General features: G+C 41.3%; 1 protein-coding gene across 2 annotated transcripts in view; it reads right to left on the reverse strand.

The window, feature by feature from the left end:
- Positions 1–24097, reverse strand: part of TBC1D32 (TBC1 domain family member 32) — a 532407-nt gene that overhangs the window by 404137 nt on the left and 104173 nt on the right. For both annotated transcript variants that reach the window (XM_082249090.1, XM_082249089.1), the window contains exons 8-12: positions 18541–18644; positions 18376–18437; positions 16401–16536; positions 12574–12633; positions 7177–7276 (exon numbers count right to left, since the gene is read on the reverse strand). In XM_082249090.1, coding sequence (XP_082105216.1) covers positions 7177–7276; positions 12574–12633; positions 16401–16536; positions 18376–18437; positions 18541–18644 — 462 coding nt within the window. The remainder of the gene's footprint in view (positions 1–7176; positions 7277–12573; positions 12634–16400; positions 16537–18375; positions 18438–18540; positions 18645–24097) is intronic.

Genomic DNA, 24097 nt, shown 5'->3' on the forward strand with positions numbered 1-24097 from the left:
CATAGCTGGACATCCGATCTGTCCTTGTGTCACACAGTCACCTCCCCCCCTACACGTCAGTAAGCACCAGGCATACATTAACCCCTCCCTCTCCAATAAAATTAACCCCTTCCCTGCCAGTGTCATTTTTACAGTAACAGTGCATATATATAGCACTGATTACTGTAGAAATGTCACTGGTACCCCCAAAAGTGTCAAAAATGTCAGTCAAGGGTCCGATCTGTCCGCCGCAATGTCGCAGTCCCGCAAAAAAAATCGCAGATCACCGCCATTACGCGTTAAAAAAAAAACACCAAAAATGACAGAAATCTTTCCCTTAGTTAGTAAACGCAATAACTTTTGCGCAAACCAATCAAAATACGCTTATTGCGATTTTTTTTACTAAACATAGGTAGCATAAAACAAATCGGCCAAAAATTTAAAAAAAATTTGATTTTTACATTTTTTTGGGGGGGAATTTCATATAAAAAAATGTGAAAAATATTGTTATTTTTTCAAAATAAACGCTATTTTTTTGTTTATAGCGCAAAAAGTAAAAATCACACAGGTGATCAAATACCACCAAAAGAAAGCTCTGTTTGTGGGAAAAAAAGGACGTAAATTTCGTTTGGGTACGGCGTCGCACGACCGCGCAATTGTCAGTTAAAGTCGCACAGCGCCGAATCGCAAAAAGTGGCCTGGACGGAAGACAGCAAAATCCTCCGGTGGTAAAGTGGTTAAGGCAGAAATAAAGCCTAAATACATATTTTCTAAATACAAGAGCCATGAATCAAGTCTTGTTTTACTTTGTGTATTTGGAAAAGTGGAAGGTCCACCGTACTTAGATCCACCCCCCTCCTTCCCAATCCAATACAAATATATAAAAATAAAAAAACAAAATAAAATTGCATTTAAAAAGTACCTACCCTGGCTCTGCTTCTGACTTTTCTGGCATGTGCAAGTAATGTCACACTTGCTTAACTTACCTTCTGTGTGAGCTTGTACAGATCTCCTATGTGGGAAGGTTATGATACATTTTGGAAGAGCTGAGAACCTGAGCGAGCAAGGTATTTATTTTTAATTATAACTTAATTTTTCAATGCCTTTTTAAAGCCATTTGTACACGAGGGTGGGGGCTGTGAACAAACTGGACCTTTCAGTTCAATTTTCTTTTTATAACCTCCCTCCACAACCCAAAGACTGCTACATATATTGTACAAATGTACAAATCTGTTTTTTTCTAGGATTTTCCCAGTGTATCAGAAAAGCCACATCTCTATTAGTGTATCAGACCGGCCGCATCTGTTCCCCCCAATGGATTACTTATATACACAAAGATAGGTTAGTTGGGACTCCAGAGAGTGTTGAAAGCATACAGATTCCCATACTATACAAAGTACAAATTTTTTATAGCTGCTAGTTCAGCTGGCAAGACATTTGACTTGGAGAATCGGTGACCCTCAATCAGTGACACACGTTGGGTATTATAAAGCTACTTGCTCCTCATTCCAATGAGCCATCATATAACTTCTGACCAAAATAAACATAGTTGCAAAAGAAACTGATGTTGGAAGAAGTGCATGTGAAAGGCCACTTGGTTTGTATTTGCATTCCAAACCAAGGGTTCCCCAACTTTCCCTGGCTTCATCTGTGCCCAAAAAAACCTACATGAAACCAAAAGAGAAAAAAAAGCATGGGGTTAATTTACTAAACCCAGAGAGTGTAAAATCTGATGCAGCTCTGCATAGAAACCAATCAGCTTCCAGTTTTTGTTTTGTCAAGCTGATTGGCTACCATGCAGAGCTGCTCCATTTTGCACTCTACAGTTTTAGAAAAATCAACCCTACGCTGTTTTTCTCTTTTGGGTAAGTATGGTTTCATGTAGGGTTTTTTGGGCACATATGCAGCCATGTCTGGATTGTAGAATCTACTGCCAATTCACTTGTTCTTACTCTATCAAGTGTTTCAAACTTCCTATTTTCTTCAGCTAGTATTCAGGAACCACATAGACCAGATCAGAATGTATATGCAGACAGGAATGTAAGGAAGCCATTAATATTTATTTTATTTTATTTATTACAGGTACTTATAAAGCGCCATCAATTTATGCAGCGCTTAACACATATTTATTATACATTCACATCAGTCCTGCCCTCAAAGAGCTTACAATCTAAGGTCCCTAACTCACATTCATACACATACTGGGGCCAATTTAGACAGAAACCAATTAATCTACTGCATGTCTTTGGAATGTGGGAGGAAACCATAGTATCCAGAGGAAACCCATGCAGACACAGGGAGAACATGCAAACTTCAGGCAGGTAGCGCCATGGTTTTGATTCGAACCAAAGACCCTATCGCTGCTAGGCTGAAGTGCTAATCACTTAGCCAATGTGCCACAGATTTTAGGAGCCCAAGGTCAAAGAGCAGGCCTCATAACTCCTCAAGTCCCAATTTCTATTGTGATTTCCATGGCCGAGCCAAAGTAGAAGAAGAGGAGGCTCCCCCCTCTGGCATCATGTTGCAAGGGGTTTAGCCGGCTTAGAGCTGCAATGTCTGGCCAATTCCTGCCCTGTTGTCCTGGCACCACCTTACCCCTGCTCCTCAGCTCTGCTCTGGCACCACCTAATCCACATTAGGGTTCTTCCAACCCTCTCTGCATTCCTATGTGCACTTCCTCCCAGCTTCCCTGCGGAGCAACACAGCTGCTGAACGTTGCCAGCTGGCCATTGTGCTACAGCTCCGATTCTGGGGCAGCTAAGGTTTGGAATCCTGGCAAATAGCTTATGCCAGATGAAGTCATGTAAGGGAGGAAAGAGTTCTTACTCTTTCAGTACCTTATGAGTACTAGACAACCTGGTAGCAAAGGAACACTAGTGTTGCGGCATGGCCTCATGTGTATAGGCAGTACGTTTTTGCTCCTAAAACTAAGGTGAATTGTAGGGGAAAAATAAAATTTCTGTTTGTTTTTCTGTAACACCAAATAAAAAGCTTGAAGGGTAGTACTTGGGTGTCAAAGAACCTTGTCCCAGCAAGTGCGACTGCTATTTCCAACCTGAAGCATAATAAACATAGCATATGACTCATTAAACCCTGAATGGTATGGAATAAATACTTCCAACTAGTTAAATGTGTTGTCCTATTGAAGAGTTCAATGTGATGCTATCTCTGAAGCCTATGTATCAAGCCTAAATAGAATATGCAAAATGCCAAACGTATTAGAGGTACATTGAATTCTTTATTGGTTGTTTTTGACAAATAACCAAAAGGACTCACATATGGCCAACTCAATGCATTCGGATTAAAGACAGCAACAATATAAAACATAACTTGGCATTTCCTTTGTGTGCTTCTGCAGTCAAAAACTTGCAATTTTCAAGCAAAATGTCAGAGTCACTGAGCAGCTGATAATGTCATGTAATTAAGTATTTTGCTTTTCTTCCTGTCATATGTCATATACAATAGGTTAGATATAGATGACAAATAAACATGCAGGCTGCTCTTATCAACCTGACATTTATTAGATGTGTTGGTGATCCCTAAATTGGGCCAAAATAAAAGTCTGCAGAAGAAACATCTATAATGCCAGGTTTATAGGATTTCATGAAGTAGAGACATTTACAAAAAAGTGACCTAATTCAAGAACTAAAAATACTGTTAGATACATTGCTATGGGATGGGTTTCCTGCAAACATATTCTGGAGACATTCGATAATGTTAAGTGCAGAAATATAATTTTAAAATTATAATTTTCTGCACTTAACATTATCGATTGTTGATCACTAATGCACTTTATATTTATTTAAGTATTTCCATAATTTGATCACAAGTCACATGGATACAATTATATAGATACTTTTTTGCACTTTATCTACACATTTTTTACCTGTTAGCGCTGCCTTATCTGAATTTTTATTTTTTTCTGGTATTTTACCTAGTGAGCAGCAGCTTCAGGTTGACTATTAATTTTTATTATTAATCATTTTATTAATCAATCATTTTATACTCCTCATATATTTATTCATCACAGCGCAGGTATTAATTTATTGGTTTTACACTCTTGATGATGTGATACAGGATGTACGTGCTAGAGAGGCAGCTGCTAGCTTAAAGAACGTAAGCTTATCCTAGTACATTAGATCTTCCAAACTATCCCTACATTACAGACGTAGGTAGATCAGATGGGTGCCACACTACGCTATGAAATACAAATTTATAAACAGAGGCAACCCATTTAAATTTGAAAAGGTATGGGGAGGTTGACTGAAAATCCCTGGTCTGGCCCCTGTAGATTTAGGGCTAGATAGGCTCTTGATATAAGGCTTTTTGTTGGTACTATGGGCCCTGCAAAAACATATAGATTGACAGTGAGGGTAGGGGAATGTGAGGCAAACTGTTCTCTAGGCAATTTGATGCTCTGTGTATTGTACTAAGTGTGCAGTGATGTTTTACACTCTGGACTATGTCAATGCAAACGTGACAACATTTTCATGTCATTACTTTGTGCTCTTAAGTAACATTTTGTATGGATTCTCTGGAAGTTTGTTTTGATTTGTATGGTTTGTTAAATTCTTGATAAACTTTTTTTCTGATTAAAAAAAATATATATATATAATCAATGAGATTTTTAACTTTTCTGAGTTGGTCAAAATATACTGAACAAAATTAAAAAAGCCACACTTGTTTTTGCCCCCATTTTTCATGAGCTGAACTGGGATTCATCCGTGAAGAAAACCGCTCTCCAAAGTGCCAGACGCCATTGAATGTGAGCATTTACCCACTCAAGTCGGCTACGACGACGAACTACAGTAAGGTCGAGACTAGGGATAGACCAATTATCAGCAAGGCCGATATATATATATCAAGGGCCGATATGCACTCTCCCCGATATATCGGTATCGGCCCCAGAACTGGCCAATATTGGCAATATTTTTGTGACGTCATTCTGCCTTCTTAGGCCGCCTCCCTTGCCTTGGACAGCCTTGTCTGGAGTCGGGAGTCTCGCGGGAGTGTTATCACAGCCATACACCCACCCACAGCAGCCCGGTGCCAGCCAGCCACCCACATCCACAGGCCCTGAACCAGCCAGCCAGCCATAGGCACTGTACCAGCAAGCGAGCCAGCCACCCACAGGCACTGTACCAGCCAGCCAGCCACCCACAGGACCTGTACCAGCCAGCCACAGGCACTGTACCAGCCAGTCAGCCACCCACAGCCACTGTGCCAGCCACCCACCCACCACAGGGTGCCAGCCACCCACAGACAGGGTGCCAGAAAGCCAGCCACCCACAGGCCCTGTACCAGCCAGCCACAGGCACTATACCAGCCAGCCGCCCACAGGCCCTGTACCAGCCAGCCACCCACAGCCCCTTTGCCAGCCAGCCACCCACCACAGGGTGCCAGCCAGACACCCACCCCAGAGTGCCAGCCACCCACCCACCACAGGGTGCCAGCAAGCCAGCCATTAAGCATTAAACACAAATTAACATGTTCAGTACCAGATTTGTGTCAAAAATTGTCTTTATTTTTCAAAACTTTAAATGTACAAAATAAAGGGCCCATATCAGCCGATACCGGTACGTTGTGACCAAAATATCGGTATCAGCCCTGAAAAAACCATATTGGTCTATCCCTAGTCGAGACCCCCAATGAGGACGACGAGCATGCAGATGAGCTTCCCTGAGACGGTTTCTGACAGTTTGTGCAGAAATTCTTTGGTTATGCAAACCGATTGTTGCAGCAGCTGTCCGGGTGGCTGGTCTCAGACGATCTTGGAGATGAAGATGCTGGATGTGGAGGTCCTGCGCTGGTGTGGTTACACGTGGTCTGCGGTTGTGAGGCCGGTTGGATGTACTGCCAAATTCTCTGAAACGCCTTTTGGAGACGGCTTATGGCAGAGAAATGAACATTCAATTCACGGGCAACAGCTCTGGTGGACATTCCTAGAGTTAGCATGTCAATTGCACGCTCCCTCAAAACTTGCGACATCTGTAGCATTGTGCTGTGTGAAAAAACTGCACATTTTAGAGTGGCCTTTTATTGTGGCCAGCCTAAGGCACACCTGTGCAATAATCATTCTGTCTAATCAGCATCTTGATATGCCACACCTGTGAGGTGGATGGGTTATCTGGGCAAAGGAGAAGTGCTCACTAACACAGATTTAGACAGATTTGTGAACAATATTCAAGAAAAATAGGCCTTTTGTGTACATAAAAAAGTCTTAGATCTTCGAGTTTAGCTAATAAAAAATGGGGACAGAAACAAAAGTGTTGCGTTTATAATTTTGTTCAGTGTAAGTCATACATAAGACATATAAGACATAAATAATGTTTATGGGCTCATTCACACCATATCTGTTGAGCTAAGGAGACCTGCACAGATCAATGCAGGCTCAATGCAAGGGCACAAAGAAAACAAGTATTTTCTATGTGCCCTATTCGCACAATACACTGCATTGAGCTGAGGCATGTCTACATTTTTATGCAGCACAGTGCATGGCATCACTTGTGACTGTACCGTAGCATGTTACAACGCACTGCATTGCCTAGACTTGAAGGTAAACAGTACAATGCCTTGAAACAAAGCATTGTTCTGTTCCACAATGCCTTGTAACAATGCATTGTTCTGTTCCACAATGCCTTGTAACAATGCATTGTTCTGTTCCTCAATGCCCCTACATAATGTATGTTGTGCTTTATCACGTAGGCTGGTGTGAAAGAGTCCTTAATAATATATTTAATTACATTTTTGAGATGTCTTTGAATTTTTAGCTTTTTTTAGGGGCAGGGATTACATGGATTCCAGCAGATACAGGGACTGCATTCTTCGGATGGTGTAGGTTGAAGCTTACAGTCAAATAGGTTTCGTAATGAATTTTCAAGTGATAAAAATCACACTCTGGGCAAGTATATTATCACATTCAAAGCAATGACAGGCCTGTTTCATGGCCACTGCTAGAATCTGGCAAAGCTATCTGTTCTTTTAAATTGATTTAAGGTGAGGAGCTTGGCATGGTGAAATAGAATTAACACATCTTATATCAGTGCAGTACAATACTTATTATGCTCTTTATACAATGGTAAAGCACAAACTGGATTGAAAAGGTGTGTTATAGTTATATAGAAAGACTTCTGAACGAACATGCAAAAGATATCTGTTCCCAGTGCAAAGCCACAAACAAATCCCCATTAGACTCACCAGGATACAGCTGCAAAGATGCTGTTGTTTTAGTGTTTTCATCGACTCCTGACTGTGATGATTCATAATAATAGAAACACTGCTCAATAGCTGCAATAATCTGGAAGACAGCACAACAATACCAATGACCAAAATGGTCCTCTTAAGACTCACAGAGAACATTTTATTGAACTAACAGATTTAGTTAATTAAATCCATCTCTTCTTTTTCAAGTCGTCCTCTCTTGACAGTGCTTTTTCCTCTAAGTTATCCTTTTTTAATGCGTAAAAACGACTTTGTGTAAAAAAATCTATACAAGTAATATTTCACATATCAAGAATATGAAGATGTAAATGCCTTGTAATTAATGCCTTTGTTTCAGCATCACTAAAATTGCTCCCCAGTCCAGCTGATAAAGAAGCCAGTGCTGTTTTTTTCTAGATTTTCTTTGATTTTTATTTATAACACAGAGTAATCTTTGATCCTATGGTCTTCCTCCCTATTAGTTCCTGAAACCAGTGCCCTGACAAGTCTAGTTGCTACACCTCTCATCCAGTACAATGCTGGTCTTGCACTGTACGCGATGATTTAAGAGTACCTGCCCGCATTCCAAGGCTGAACAGAAAAGGAAATGTCATTGTCGCTGGACTGCAGGTTATGGTATTACTCCTGGTTATCTTATCCCCTAGATTAAATGAGCAATAGATTCTTTATCAGCTGGGGAAGACGGGGGGAATAATATTGTAACTTCTTGTAGTTAGACTCTTATTCTATAACACATTGCGGAAATGTATACAAAACTTTTAAGAACTTAAGAGAGATAATGCATGCACAAATATTTATTTAGGTATAGGTGAAATCTGGCATGTAAAATACATTCTCTGCATTAGGGTAAAAAATGCCCCACTACCTGTACTACCCCTCTCAGTCACTGAACACTTACCTGGCTCCATGTTACCGCTCCAGTGCAGCCACAGGCTCCAGCACTGCTCCTCTCATTTCTTGCTTCCACATGAAAAACTAAGGGCAGTGGAGCCATAAGTTCCTGCTGCTGACGGTCAAACTCCTATGAGGGGAAAGCTTGGGGCATGGCTTACTTGCACTGTGTATGTCTATGTAAGCACAGAAATTTGACTTGAGTGCCAAATGTCCAGATTTGTTCATACATATGTATGGAGCACTGGGCTAAAAAATAAAACCTAAACACAGTCTCTAAATGTTGTGTAAATCTGTCCACCCGGACAGCTGTTTCAACAATCGGTTTGCATAACCAAAGAATTTCTGCACAAACTGTCAGAAACCATCTCAAGGAAGCTCATCTGCATGCTCGTCGTCCTCATCAGGGTCTCGACCTGAATGCAGTCCGTCGTCGTAACCGACTTGAGTGAGCAAATGCTCACATTTGATGGCGTATGGCACTTTGGAGAGGTGTTCTCTTCACAGATGAATCCCGGTTTTCACTGTACAGGACAGAATGCAGACAGCGTGTATGGTCGTTGTGTGGGTTTGCTAATGTCAACATTGTTGATCGAGTGGCTCATGGTGGCGGTGGGGTTATGGTATGGGCAGGCGTATGTTATGGATAACGAACACAGGTGCATTTTATTGATGGCATTTTGAATGCACAGAGATACAGTGACGAGATCCTGAGGCCCGTTGTTGTGCCATTTATCCACGATCATCACCTTATGTTGCAGCCTGATAATGCATGGCCCCATGTTGCAAGGATCTGTACACAATTACTGGAAGCTGAAAACATCCTAGTTCGTGCATGGTCAGCATACTCATCGGACATGTCACCCACTGAGCATGTTTGGGATGCTCTGGATCGGCGTATATGATAGCGTATTCCAGGTCCTGCCAATATCCAGCAACTTTGCACAGCCATTAAAGAGGCATGGACCAACATTCCACAGGCCACAATCAACAACCTGATCAGCTCTATGTGAAGGAGATGTGTTGCACTGCGTGAAGCAAATGGTGGTCACAACAGATACTGACTGGTTTTCAGACCCCCCCCCCCCCCCCATACAGTAAAACTGCATATTTTAGAGTGGCCTTTTATTGTGACCAGCCTAAGGCACACCTGTGCAATAATCATGCTGTCTAATCAGCATGTTAATATGCCCCTCCTGTGAGGTGGATGGATTATCTCTGCAAAGTAGAAGTGCTCACTAACACAGATTAAGCCAGATGTGTGAACAATATTGTAAAGAAATAGGGCTTTTGTGTACACAGAAAAAGTTTTAGATCTTTGAGTTCAGCTCATGAAAAAAGGGGGCAAAAACAAAAGTGTTGCATTTATAATTTTGTTCAGTATATATACAGTATCTCACAAAAGAGTGTACACCCCTCTCATTTTTGTAAATATATATCTTTTCATGTGACAACACTGAAGAAATTACACTTTGCTATAATGTAAAATAGTGAGTGTACAGATTGTATAACAGTGTAAATTTGCTGTCCCCTTGAAATAACTCAACAAACAGTCATTAATGTCTTAACTGCTGGCAACAAAAGTGAGTACACCCCTAAGTGAAAATGTCCAAATTGGGCCCAATTAGCCATCTTCCCTCCCCGGGGTCATGTGACCCGTTAGTGTCTCAGGTGTGAATGGGGAGCAGGTGTGTTAAATTTGGGGTTATTGCTCTCACTCTCTCATACTGGTCACTGGAAGCTCAACATGGCACCTCATGGCAAATAACTCTCTGAGGATCTGAAAAAAGAATTGTTGCCCTACATAAAGATGGCCTAGGCTATAAGAAGATTGTCCTGAAACTGAGCTGCAGCATGGTGGATAAGACCATACAGCTGTTTAACAGGACAGGTTCCACTCAGAACAGGTCTTGCCATGGTTGACCAAAGAAGTAGAGTGCACTTGCTCAGCGTCATATCCAGAGGTTGTCTTTGGGAAAAAGACGTATGAGTGCTGCCAGCATTGCTGCAGAGGTTGAAGGGGTGGGGGGTCAGCCTGTCAGTTTGCAGACCATAGGTTGCACACTGCATTAAATTGGTCTGCATGGCTGTCATCCCTGAAGGAAGCCTGATCTAAAGATGAATGCACAAGAAAGCCAGCAAACAGTTTGCTGAAGACAAGCAGACTAAGAACATGGGTTACTGGAACCATGTCCTGTGCTCTGATGGGAACAAGATAAACTTATGGTGCCAAGCATGTGTGGCAGCAACCAGGTGAGGAGTACAAAGACAAGTGTGTCTTGCCTACAGTCAAGCATGGGGGTGGGAGTGTCATGGTCTGGGGCTGCATGAGTGCTGCCGGCACTGGGGAGCTACAGTTCATTGAAGGATCCATTAATGCCAACATGTACTGTGACATACTGAAGCAGAGCATGATCCCCTCCCTTCAGAGACTGGGCCGCAGGGCAGTATTCCAACATGATACCGACCCCCGATACCGATACCGACCGACACACCTCCAAGACAACCACTGTCTTGCTAAAGAAGCTGAGGGTAAAGGTGTCTCCAAACCTAAACCCTATTGAGCATCTGTGGGGCATCCTCAAACAGAAGGTGGAGGAGTGTAAGGTCTCTAACATCCAGCAGCTCCATGATATTCGTCATGGAGGAGTGGGAGATAACTCCAGTGGCAACCTGTGAAGGTCTGGTGAACTCCATGCCCAAGAGGGTTAAGGCAGTGCTGGGAAATAATGGTGGCCACACAAAATATTAACACTTTGGGCCTAATTTGGACATTTTCACTTAGGGTGTGCTCACTTTTGTTGCCAGTGGTTTAGACATTAATGGCTGTGTGTTGAGTTATTTTGAAGGGAACACCAAATTTACACTGTTATACAAGCTGTACACTCACTAATTTACATTGTAGCAAAGTGTCATTTCTTCAGTGTTGTCACATGAAAAAATATAATAAAATATTTACAAAAATGTGAGAGGTGTACTCACTTTTGTGAGATACTATAATATATATATATATATATATATATATATATATATATATATATATATATATATATATAAACCATATTAGCAAAAGTATTGGGATGCCTGCCTTTAGACGCATCCCAGTCTTACTCCGTAGCGTCCAATATTGTGTTGGCCCACCCTTTCCAGCTATAACACTTTCAACTTTTCTGGGAAGGCGGTCCACAAGGTTTAGGAGTGCATCTATGGGAATATTTGACTATTCTTCCAGAAGCGCATTTGTGGGGTTAGACACTGATGTTGGACGAGAAGGCCTGGTTTGTAGTCTCCACTCTAATTCATCCCAAATGTGTTCAAAGGGTAGGCCAACGCAATATTTAACCCTACGGACTAAGGCTGGGATGCCATTAAAGTTCATGTGCGTGTAAAGGCAGCCATCCCAATACTTTTGGTAATATAGTATGAGATCAGGCACTGATGTTAGACGAGAAGGCATGGCTTGCCGTCTCTGCTCTAATTCATTAAGCACAAAATGGCAAGATTATACACCATATGTAACATATAAAAAAATAAAAGGGGCAGCGCCAATGCAAGTATAGAAAAAGATGGTTATAGTCCAATTAGAAGTCCATAATAAAGGAAGTAGAGAAATGAAACTTCTCCAAAAACCCATGGATAAGATGAAGAATACTAATGTCAAAACACCATGTGAGAGTAACATGGACTCTTACCGGATGGTGTTGACCCTCAAATGATAGAGAGGTCAATACCAGCAAAAATACTGTATGTAAATAGGTTCCGGAAATGGCTATGGTGAATAGCAAGGCCCATAAAAGACATGGATGAGCGAGTTTGGGGTGGAGGAATTTGACTGGCCTGCACAGAAATCTGACCTCAACCTGATAAAACACCTTTGGGATGACAGCAAGCCAGGCCTTCTCGTTGAAGGCCATTGCTTTCCATCAAATTAACTGTATTCACCATAGCCATTTACGGAACCTATTTACAAACAGGATTTTTGCTGGTATTGACCTCTCTATCATTTGAGGGTCAAAACCATCCGGTAAGAGTCCACATTACTCTCACGTAGTGTTTAGACATTAGTATTCTTCATCTTATCCATGGGTGTTTGGAGAAGATTCATCTCTCTACTTCTTTTACTATGGACTTTTAATTGGACTATGACCATCTTTTTCTATATTTGCATTGGCGCTGCCCCCTTTATTTTTATATGTTACATATCGTGTGTAATCTTACCATTTTGTGCTGGCTGCCTTTGTTTTTATGTTTTTTAGGTTTATATACTTTTTGTTCTGTGCGCAGATATACTGCTTTTTATTAATAAAAAATACTCTATCGGTCTAGTGCAATCAATCTATCAAAAACAAACAGTAACTAAATAAGTATCGGTCTTCTAAAATGTTGACATACTAATTAAAAAAGGTCACAGCAGAAAAATATACATTTGCTTTACACGTAAAAAATGCACTATTTTTTCTTGATTAAAAGCAAACTACTTACCAAGGATTTGTACTTTTTTTCCAGAAGTCTTAAAACAACAGTTCTGCTATAATGGGCATGCTGAAAAGCAAAAACAAGGAAAATGTAGTTGTACTGAAAGCGTCCATGCATAAAGAGAAAACAATAGCATGCATTAGTGGTGTATGGAGTGTTATGTGCTTTGTGGTATAAAAGGAGTAATGTACATATGGTGTACTGGGACTACTACAAAAACAGGAGAAACTCGAGCATAGCGTGATGGGACGTTTACTTCTACAGATATAAGAGAAATTTAAGTACGGTGTGCAGGGATTTTTATCTCTACAGATAATGTAAGATGTAAATTCAAGTATAGTGTTCTGGGACTTAAAATTGTATATAACAGAAGAAAAATACAAGTAAAGTGTTCTGGGACTTGCAACTATGCAGAGGAAAAATATATATTCCTATGGTGCCATCTTGGACGTTTAGTACTACAGAGACAGCACAGTAGGCAAAGGATCATCCAACCTGAGAATTGTGCGTTTTAGGGTGTGCCCCCCAATATCTTTTTTGCTCAAGACCTCATGTTTGGGAAGTCATTTGAATTATGCTGTAAACATCTGCATACTGTGCTGGGTGAACATGCGTATTCCATGATCACTATTTGTTGTGTTGCATATACATTGGTAAGTATATCTACAGACTGTATTTGTGACTTCCCAACCATACCTCCAGTTAGATTGTGAGCCTTGAGGGGACAATACCTATGTAGGAGGGCTTAGAAGTAGGGTTCACTGCACAATTTTCAAATACTAGGGAAAATTGCTCAGGCTACTTGTCATTGATTTACAAACAACCTCCTACAGCGCATCAATGCAACATGGCGAAGCCTAGCCTTTCGCTTTTATTTATGTCACATTTATAACAGTGGAAAACCCCAACTTCCCATATGGCACATAAAGTATTGAATTGAATTTAATTCCTTCAACACTGATTGTTCATTCAACAACTGACTTGGTCTAGTAGCAGGGGCAGTGTGACCCAAAAATCTAAGGTGGCTTCACAATGAGTATAAATCACATAACAGGTGAACTCATGAATCAAATTCTCCTTAAAATTAAATACTAAAATGAGAGAACTCACTGAAGCTTTCACTTGCAGCTTCAAATCTCATAAGAAAGCCACTGCCACTGCACTTGTTGACTGCATAACGTATCCTAATAGCATTGTATGGACAAGCAAACTAAAAAGGGGTTGGGTTCCTCCTCATACACATACCTAAAAATCAAGGAAAAAAGTAAATGCTACAGAAATGTGATTTAAACTGTATAAGAGGGTTACCTAAAATATTAAAATTAGTATATGGCATTGGAGAAAAGGCATTTTAGGAAACTATCCAGTATTTAAAAGTGGATGGACGCCATTGTACACAGAACAATTTGACTTACAGGGAAAATGATGGTCTGCAATTAGAGCTACAAAACCTAGCGCTGACTATACAGTGCTGGTTTTCTTTTTGTTCAGCCATGGAAATATGGAAAGTAAATCTAAAATACTAATAATAAGGGTTTTTTTTCAGCCGAAACACACCAATACTACATACGTCTGGCACTGGCCTGGGGTACTTGGTTGTGCTAAAGCACCCTTATAAATGTAATTGTTCTAGCTTCCCCATAGCACCTCCAAACAGTAGCTGCCTCTTTTGTGTCACCATTATCAGAGGGGAATGGGGCTACATAGTAGGGCTGCAGAGTAATTCTATGGCTGCATTTCCTGACACTTTTTATACAGTTCTGGCTGACCGGCTTCATCAGTTCCTGGAGGAAATATATGAGCAGCGTACCCTCTGCCTCTCCCCCTTTTAATTGCATGGGAAAAAGTGTGACTACTCCTGACTGACTGCGGGGTGGGCCATTTTTCCTGCCTATGTTCTGGCTGGCTGACTCTGGCTGTGCCAATATATTTACCCTGTACTACTCCCACACTGACAGATTGGTAATGTGTAATAGTTAAGGAGGGGTATTGCTGTCCTGGGGGAACTGATGTTGCTGTTGGGGGTCTTTCTTTGATGCTGGGAGTCTATTATTGCTGGCAAAAATGTGTGTTACATTAATATTGCTGCTATTGGCACATTATTAATGTATTCCCACTGCTGCAATAACGTTCCCAGTGCACTATAAGCTCTTTACTTGTCTGGCAAGGGGCAAAAATGTGCAACACCACATTATCTGGCTGACAAATTTTGTCTGGACTGGCTATACAGAGATTTTGAGGTTGCCTTGGCAGTCTTTAAAAATTGTTAGATGTCCAAGGTACAGTGTTTGTAGCCTATGTGAGGTCTGCAGGTTATGGACTGGCTTTGGGCAAGTCAGAAGTAAATAGATTGAGGCTTATCTGAGATCTGAAGTGCATGTATGCATTGAGATTGGACTGAGGTCTAAAGTGCATGCATGCATACGGGCTGGTCTGAGAACTGAAGTGTATGCATGCATGCATTGAGGCTAGTCGAAGGTCTGGAGTGCATGCCTGCATTGGGGCAGGTCTGACATCTGAAGTATATGCATGCAATGGAACAGATCTGAAGTCTGGAAGTATCTTACTTTGGTATGTGCTGTATATTTCTTATGTTTTGTACATTTTTTTTTTTTTTTATTAATACATTTTAAAAAAAAAAATACTTTTTTTTTTTACTTTTTTACAGTCTAACCCAATTATTTATACTGCCTAGATCTTATCACACCCCGGAAAAGTTATTTAAGTGGCGACGGCAGGAAACTTGAAGATGCCCAAAATGTAATCAGGGTCCAGCAAATTTGATACACATGTTATGGAGGTGCCCCAAACTCCATCGTTATTGGCATGGAGTTATCGCCAATATTAATTTGGTGTGTGGGGTGGCCCTGTTAGCGGAACCTGGATTATGTTTGCTGTCTATATTGGATAGAAATAGGATTGCGGAAAATACTTTGATCCCAATATTTCGGTCTCTTTTTCTTGCCTGTAAACTTATTGCACAAAAATGGCTGGCACCACAACCCCCAACAGTTGAGGGATGGATAACACAAGTTAAGTAGAATATATTTAAAGAGAAACCAACTTTTCTGCATAGAGGTTGTCCAGAGAAGTTTGTTAAAATATGGAAGAAATGGGTGGATAAATTGGAAATCTCTACGAATTGAGGAGGGGGGGAGGAGTGGGGTCGGAGAGGGTTTGTGGGGTTGTTGTTTTTTTTTTTTTTTTTTTAATGATATTATTTGGGGATGGGGGGGGGGGGGTATCCTCAATATTATGTACATGAGATTGTGTTGGTGTGTTGTTCTATAAAATTAAATGTGGTATTTGTATGAATTTAAAAAATGTTAATAAAAATGATGTGATTAAAATTATACTTGGTTCTGTATTCTCTAAATAAAGGGGGTGCTGAGAGGTGGGTAGGGCAGGAGATAAATGCAATCAAGGGGAGGGGGGAAAATCCCTGGACCAATTCTCTGAGAATATATTCTCTGATAATAATAATACAAACTAAAAAAAAAAAACAGAACAGAAAGGCTGTGCATAGCCAGGTTGTACAGTGATGGCCACAGGATTGCCAGATGCTCAATATGTGTCTAATCCACTAGACACAATTTATGTTTGTTTATGCAATATCACTTATTATATGTGGTCTTTTGTAAAATTCCAAAGATATCTTATACTTAAATAAAGATTGTCATTATTCTTCAGACTGTAGTGGTGCAGATTTATATAAGGCATTTGTGTTTGTTGCTTATTAAATAAAAGTGATATTACCATTTGTATAGTACTAAGACCCCCCCCCCCCCCAGTACCAAGCAATTTCATAAATTGAAACATTTTTTTCCAATTACCATCCATTTCTTGAACCACACAGCTTTCGTATCAATCACAGACATGTAAAAGACGGGTTCCAATAGCATTTGAGAACTTGAATCCTGAGTTACAGTTAATAGGGATAATGTGCTCTCTACAATCTCTTCCATGTACCTAATTGGAGGAAAAAAATGTTACTAATCAACTAAATGAGCAAATAATTGCACTAAAAGTAAATTAGCATATTTGCTTTTTTAGTTCTTTTAAATAAACATAATTAAAACAGATTTATTTGTCAGGCCCCTGCCTAGATGCTATAAATGCATCCTTAGATTTCCCATTCTAAAGGCAGCTGGGTGGCCAGATACTGTAAATCACTTTTATAAGCACACTTACGGGTTGATTTGCTAAAACTGGAGTGTGCAAAATCTTGTGCAGCTCTGCATAGAAACCAACCAGCTTCCAGGTTTAATTGTCAAAGCTTACCTTAACAAGCTGAAGCTAGAAGCTGACTGGCTAGCATGCACAGCTGCACCAGATTCTGTGTGCTCCAATTTTAGTAAATCTCCCGCTTGAGGTCTGTTCACACTAGCAGCATGCTAAAATGCTCTGCATTGCGCTGTTTACAGTTTTGTTTCTTTTTTTTTTCTTTTTCCTTATTGGTAAAGTACAAAGTTACACTCTGTTCAGGTCTCTGCACCTCCATGTAATATGTTGTGATGTAGTGTGGTGAGCTGCGGTGTCATCTAATGCGGTGTAACAAATTATACCATATCTGCATTTTTCCAGACCGCACATCACTCCAGCTTTGTAGTTTGAAGGGGGCTTAAAGAAAACCGTTGTGATTGCAGTGACTGGCATTGTTCAAATGCAGAAAAATGCCAGTTAATGCACACAGAGTAAAGAGTGCTTATAGCACCAGCACCAGCTGCAATTATAAAGGAGGCTGTCATGATTTTACTGGAAAAATGGGACCCCTCCAATCTGCCTGCCGTTTACTCATGTCTTTCCAGGACACATGCACTAGAAATCTAAAACCACTGGAGCGGAATGTAGCAGAGGGGATGCTGATGCAACTGTGTACATTCAAATGTAGAGGCTTTACTGGGTACTGCAAACAGGGATTATGGAATCCAGTAGGTAACCCATCTGTCACCTTTCAGAAGAATTGAAATAAAGAAAAACACCACTGGACAAAAAAAAAGCAACAATACCTCCTATCAACCTCCTATCAGCACAAGGAGCCAATTGAGTGCTGATAATAACACTGCTTCTCATTTCACTGTCCAGTCACAGGCTGGGGCAGGTCCAGGAGTACCTGAGCTTAGAGAAAGTGGGTTCAATGATGCCCGGGAAGAGAAGGATCGAGGCTGCTCTTTGCAAAACCATTGCACAGAGCAAGTAAGTATGACATGTTTGTTATTTTAACAAAAAAATAAGACATTACAATCACTAATACATAACTGAATAGATCAGTACTTTTTTATATCTGTCTTGAGTATAGCAATTAAGTGATATTTAAGACTTGTTTTTTTTTTTTTATTTAAAAATACCAAACATGTCATGCTTCCCTGCCCTGTGCAGTGGTTTTGCACAGAGCAGCCCAGATTCTCCTCTTCTTGGGTCCCTTGCAGGCACTCCTGGCCCCTCCCTTCTGCTGAGTGCCCCCATAGCAAGCAGCTTGCTATGGGGAACCCGAGCTGAGTGTCCATTCAGATAAGGAGCCGTGGTTCGGCTCCACCCTCTCTCTCTCCTCATTGTCTCACTGAGTTTGATTGACAGCAGCAGAGGGAGCCAATTGCGCCTGCTGTTGTCTCAGCCACATCCCGTGCAACATTGCTATATCGAAATGGGGTTCAGGTAAGTATTAGGGGAGCTGCTGCACACAGAAGGTTTTTTACCTTAATGCATAGAATGCATTAGGATAACAAAAATCTTCTGCCTTTAGAAGCACTTTAATTACAACATCTAAGTAGATTATTTATAAAAAGATAAGACACACAGATACAGTACTTTTCTGGATGTCGAATCCAAAAAGATGGAACCTCCTTCTGGTAGTCATTTAACAATCGAATCTAAAGAAACGAGAAAAGAAAATTAACATGTAAATAGTATAAATAATTGGCATTTTTTTCTTAAATCACAGAAAAAAAGTATGGCAATCGGTTCTTTGAATACCTTTTTTAAAGTACGCACTACTTCAGGGTTGTTAATATCTATTCCAGTTATTAATATTGGTTTGCGACTTTCCCTAGAAACGAATGACAATTCCAAATGTTTGGCTAAAAAACAAAAAAAAAAAAAAACCTAAATACAAGGTTCAGGGTCAATACAATAACAAACACAAAAGCACTTTTTTGAGTTAAAACACACAATATGCACAACTGCAGTTCTGCACATGTGAATTATTCAACATTCTGGTTTCCCTGCAGCCTCAAGGGTCAGATACTTCAGCTGTGTGCAGAATGACTTATTACGCACTGTAAAATTCAATTAAATCTGACTACCTAGCATGCAGTGTAAAGACAGAAACTGCTAGGTGAGCTATGAATTGTGAGATAAAGTTTTCCTATAATAAGTTACTGTGACTGTTGGCTAAGAATATGTTTCAAAAGTGTAGTTGGTAAACCACAGTGACAGCTGTGATCTTCTGGGTTCTGTGCGAACAGATCCCCTCTGCACATTAACAATAGTGGGTCGCTCGAAACTGCTACCTTTTACTGAATGCTTTGTATTTTTCTTTTCATTAAATGCTAGGCATCCTCTGATTGGATGAGGTGAAGAGGAAAGATGGTGATGTCATAATCTACCCTTGTCCAATCACACTATGACAAAGAAATATGAAAGCTGTCCTAGCTGGCATGTTATTAAATAGTACTGGAAACAGGGGTAACATACTGATAATGACTACACTGGCTAGTATGTCGCTGACCTTAAAGAGGATGCATTAAAGTGGTTTGTAGACCTCAGAAATGAAAAAATGAACAACGCAAATCCCTTAATAGTGTGGGCTAGCCTTAATCCAAAGCAATAGGTGTGGTTCCTATCCATTCTGTTTCCTCTGCTATCCATATGAGGCACTCCTGACCTCCCCAATCAAGCACACAGCAGGTGATTGACAGTCTTAGCAGTGCAAATTTCCCTATGATCTGTTGATCTGTTTGGGGGGGGGGGGCTTTCCCTCCACTCAGGCCTCAGATTACACTCAGCTCTCCAACTATGTGCTTTGCAATGTGTGACATCAGACTCCCGTCCCCTGCGTGAGCTCAAAGATGCTGTGTAAAATGTTTGCTTTAGGAGGCTGTAGAGAAAATATTGCTGCAGATAAATAGGTACAGCATATGTAGTAGGATCATTGTGTATTATCTGAGGCTGGTCATATATGTGAGGGTTTACAACCATATTACCAAAGCAGATTTGCAGATTTGCTTTTCTAAATTCACCCTGTAACTTTTTTTTTTAACCTGGTAATTCGAATGTTTTTTTTTTTTCCCCAGCTTCCTTTTAAAAAGAGAAGTGAAGGATATAAAAAAAAAATAAATAAATAAACATACAGTGGGTACGGAAAGTATTCAGACCCCCTTAAATTCTTCACTCTTTGTTATATTGCAGCCATTTTCTAAAATCATTTAAGTTCATTCTTCTTCCTCATGAATGTACACATAGCACCCCATACTGACAGAAAAACACAGAATTGTTGACATTGTTGCAGATTTATTAAAAAAGAAAAACTGAAATATCACATGGTCCTAAGTATTCAGACCCTTTGCTCAGTATTTAGTAGAAGCCCCCTTTTGATCTAATACAGCCAGGAGTCTTTTTGGGAAAGATGCAACAAGTCTTTCACACCTGGATTTGGGGATCCTCTGCCATTCCTCCTTGCAGATCCTCTCCAGTTCTGTCAGGTTGGATGGTAAACGTTGGTGGACAGCCATTTTTAGGTCTCTCCAGAGATGCTCAATTGGGTTTAAGTCAGGGCTCTGGCTGGGCCATTCAAGAACAGTCACGGAGTTGTTGTGAAGCCACTCCTTCGTTATTTTAGCTGTGTGCTTAGGGTCATTGTCTTGTTGGAAGGTAAACCTTCGGCCCAGTCTGAGGTCCAGAGCACTCTGGAGAAGGTTTTTGTCCAGGATATCCCTGTACTTGGCCGCATTCATCTTTCCCTCGATTGCAACCAGTCGTCCTGTCCCTGCAGCTGAAAAACACCCCCACAGCATGATTCTGCCACCACCATGCTTCACTGTTGGGACTGTATTGGACAGGTGATGAGCAGTGCCTGATTTTCTCCACACATACCGCTTAGAATTAAGGCCAAAAAGTTCTATTTTGGTCTCATCAGACCAGAGAATCTTATTTCTCACCATCTTGGAGTCCTTCAGGTGTTTTTTTAGCAAACTCCATGCGGGCTTTCATGTGTCTTACACTGAGGAGAGGCTTCCGTCGGGCCACTCTGCCGTAAAGCCCCGACTGGTGGAGGGCTGCAGTGATGGTTGACTTTCTACAACTTTCTCCCATCTCCTGACTGCATCTCTGGAGCTCAGCCACAGTGATCTTTGGGTTCTTCTTTACCTCTCTCACCAAGGCTCTTCTCCCCCGATAGCTCAGTTTGGCCGGACGGCCAGCTCTAGGAAGGGTTCTGGTCGTCCCAAACGTCTTCCATTTGAGGATTATGGAGCTCACTGTGCTCTTAGGAACCTTAAGTGCAGCAGAAATCTTTTTGTAACCTTGGCCAGATCTGTGCCTTGCCCCAATTCTGTCTCTGAGCTCTTCAGGCAGTTCCTTTGACCTCATGATTCTCATTTGCTCTGACATGCATTGTGATCTGGAAGGTCTTATATAGACAGGTGTGTGGCTTTCCTAATCAAGTCCAATCAGTATAATCAAACACAGCTGGACTCAAATGAAGGTGTAGAACCATCTCAAGGATGATCAGAAGAAATGGAAAGCACCTGAGTTAAATATATGAGTGTCACAGCAAAGGGTCTGAATACTTAGGACCATGTGATATTTCAGTTTTTCTTTTTTAATAAATCTGCAACAATGTCAACAATTCTGTGTTTTTCTGTCAGTATGGGGTGCTATGTGTACATTCATGAGGAAGAAGAATGAACTTAAATGATTTTAGCAAATGGCTGCAATATAACAAAGAGTGAAAAATTTAAATGGGTCTGAATACTTTCCGTACCCACTGTACATAATCACCTATGTGGTTGCAAGCATCGTTCAGCAACTGTCCCCTGCCGTTCTAAGATCGAGAACTTAGAGATAAAAGACCGCTGATCACTCAGTTCTCAGTTTTCACTGAGCAGAGAGCAGAGACTGTTAGTTACCATCTCTCTGCTCTGCCCCTCCAGTTTTTAGTAGAGCACTGGCTGTTGAGGAATCGGAGGGCAGTAGTGGCTGGCTCAGGCTCTCAGTAGTGCGCTGAAAGGCTGAGCCAGCTGCCAGTTAGGCATCTGGCTGGATCCCGACATTATTGTTGGGATCCTGCAGAGCCTAGACTGGCTCTGTGACATCAGCCATGGGGGGTCAGGATCGGTGCGGGGAGGGTTTAGTGTACAGAGTTGGTGAGAGGCTGTAGGGATCAGTTAGGTGGAGAAGGGGTGTATTTTATGGTAAAGCAGGGAGAAATGTCAGTGTAGCAGCAGCAGCGGTGGGGGGGGCACAATTTGGGGTTATAGCTCTGATCATCTTATTGTTATCCGCTGATCAGAGCTAAGGTTTTGTTCAGTAGAGTCTGCTGAACAATCCTGATATAAGTTTATGGTCACTAAAGTAACCATGAGCTTACACCACAAGGAGGAATGAGGTCTGTTTGGTGTACAGACCTGGCCAGCTGCAAGCAGTTCTGTAGGTCCGTACGCCATCTGGACCTGGCAGTAAAAAGGGGTAATACACATCCCTCAATTTATAAACAGGCATTCAGTTTGGATCTTTCACTAATATAAAAATATACTTGGATCAAAGGGTACTGGTAGGGTTCTACAAAAAAAAAAACGAATTTGTACGTAGTGGATGAGGCCCTTTTCTTTTCCTCCTTTCTTTTCCTTGTGCTCACTCTCAAGTCCTCTATTCCTTCATTCCCGGACTTTGTCCTCCACCCCCTTATTCTGTCCCACTTTTCCCCCCCTTCCTTCACTATCCTGGGTAATGCTATTAGTTAAAGTGCATGTAAACGCTAACAAACTTCTCTTATTTGTTCCCTTTTGGTCTGTTAAATTTACAGATGGAAGTTTTCACCTGTTCAATAAGAGCAAAAATACACGTTGATTCTGCCAGAAGTCTTGTGAGCTGAGAACTTCCTGTGTACATGGATGGGTTATAGAAATAAAGGGGTGATGATGGGGAGAAGTCTACGTCCTTTGCAATACATCAGATATGAAATAGCCAGAATTAAAGCGTTACTAAACCCACAACAGTAAAATCAGTCTGTATATGCAGTAAAGCATGCTTGTTATACTCACTGTGGACCCTAAGGGGGTAATCCTGCACATTGTCTAAAATGGCTGTTTGATGATCCTGTCTTCTCTGATCATCTCTTTCTTCCACAGTCCCCAAAGCATCTTCTGAGCCTTGGAGTCACACTGCACATGCTCAGTTTGGGGTGTATTGCTAGAGAGTTTTTTTTTTTTTCTTGGGAGATCGCATGTGATCAGTACATGGCCAATCAGCTCTGTCCAGACAGAGGGTCAGTGGTCCTGCAGCTTCATAGGATAGTCAGGGGAGAAAGAAAGCTTCTCTTACAAGCTGCAACCAGTGCTCTGCTGGACACGGATAGAAGTCACAAGACTGCTCTAACTGCTGATAAGAAAAGCAGTTTATATTTACTAAATCAATTGCATTTTCATGTTTGGTGTACTTTGGGAGACCAGATATAGTGAATGCAGGGTCCTGTGTTTAGTGACACTTTAGCATCATGTAAGACAAAACCAGACAACATTCTCCAACCAGCCTGCTTACCAACCCAATTAACCTGTCCAACAGAATGCGTAAAATCAGGGGCCTTGTAGCTTACACATGCCTTTGCAAATGTGTGCTAACTAAACCCCGACTGGTTGGTGAGCTGAGCTTGGAATTTTCTCTGGTTTTGTCTTTCATGCGTTTGCCCTTCCATATGCCCCTTGCCGTGAAGGCCAGTTATAGATAGGGCAGGGGCCATCTCTTTGTTACTTTAAAGCGGAGTTCTGGCCACAAAAAAAAAATTTCAATGAACATACCCCCAGGACAGTCAGGGCTAGTACTTTCCACAATGGATAGCCTCTGATCTGTCCCGGTTCGCACTTACCTGCAAGAAGAAATACTCACTTTTAAAATTTCTTCTCCAGCGTTGCCATCTCTGTTGTGGGCAGCTGAAGCCAGCACGATCCTCTTCTGCATCCTCTTCCGTGTCTTCTTCTCCCAGAATGCGCCTGCACCGGCCCCTCTCGTCACTTCCAGTGCGGCGCCGCATTCCTCCACAGCTTCTGGGCATGCCCAGAAGCTGTTTAGCAGGGAATGCGGCGTCGCATCGGAAGTGACGAGCGGGGCCGGTGCCGTCGCATTGATTCCTGGGAGCGATGACTTTCAGCTCCCAGGAATCATTGCAAACCGGAAGTGACGGCGCTGACCACCGAAATATGAAATATGAAAGCTGTCCTAGCTGGCATGTTATTAAATAGTACTGGAAACAGGGGTAACATACTGATAATGACTACACTGGCTAGTATGTCGCTGACCTTAAAGAGGATGCATTAAA

Source organism: Pelophylax lessonae (assembly GCF_965119305.1).
Source record: "Pelophylax lessonae genome assembly, chromosome: 3".
NCBI classification, from domain to species: domain Eukaryota; kingdom Metazoa; phylum Chordata; class Amphibia; order Anura; family Ranidae; genus Pelophylax; species Pelophylax lessonae.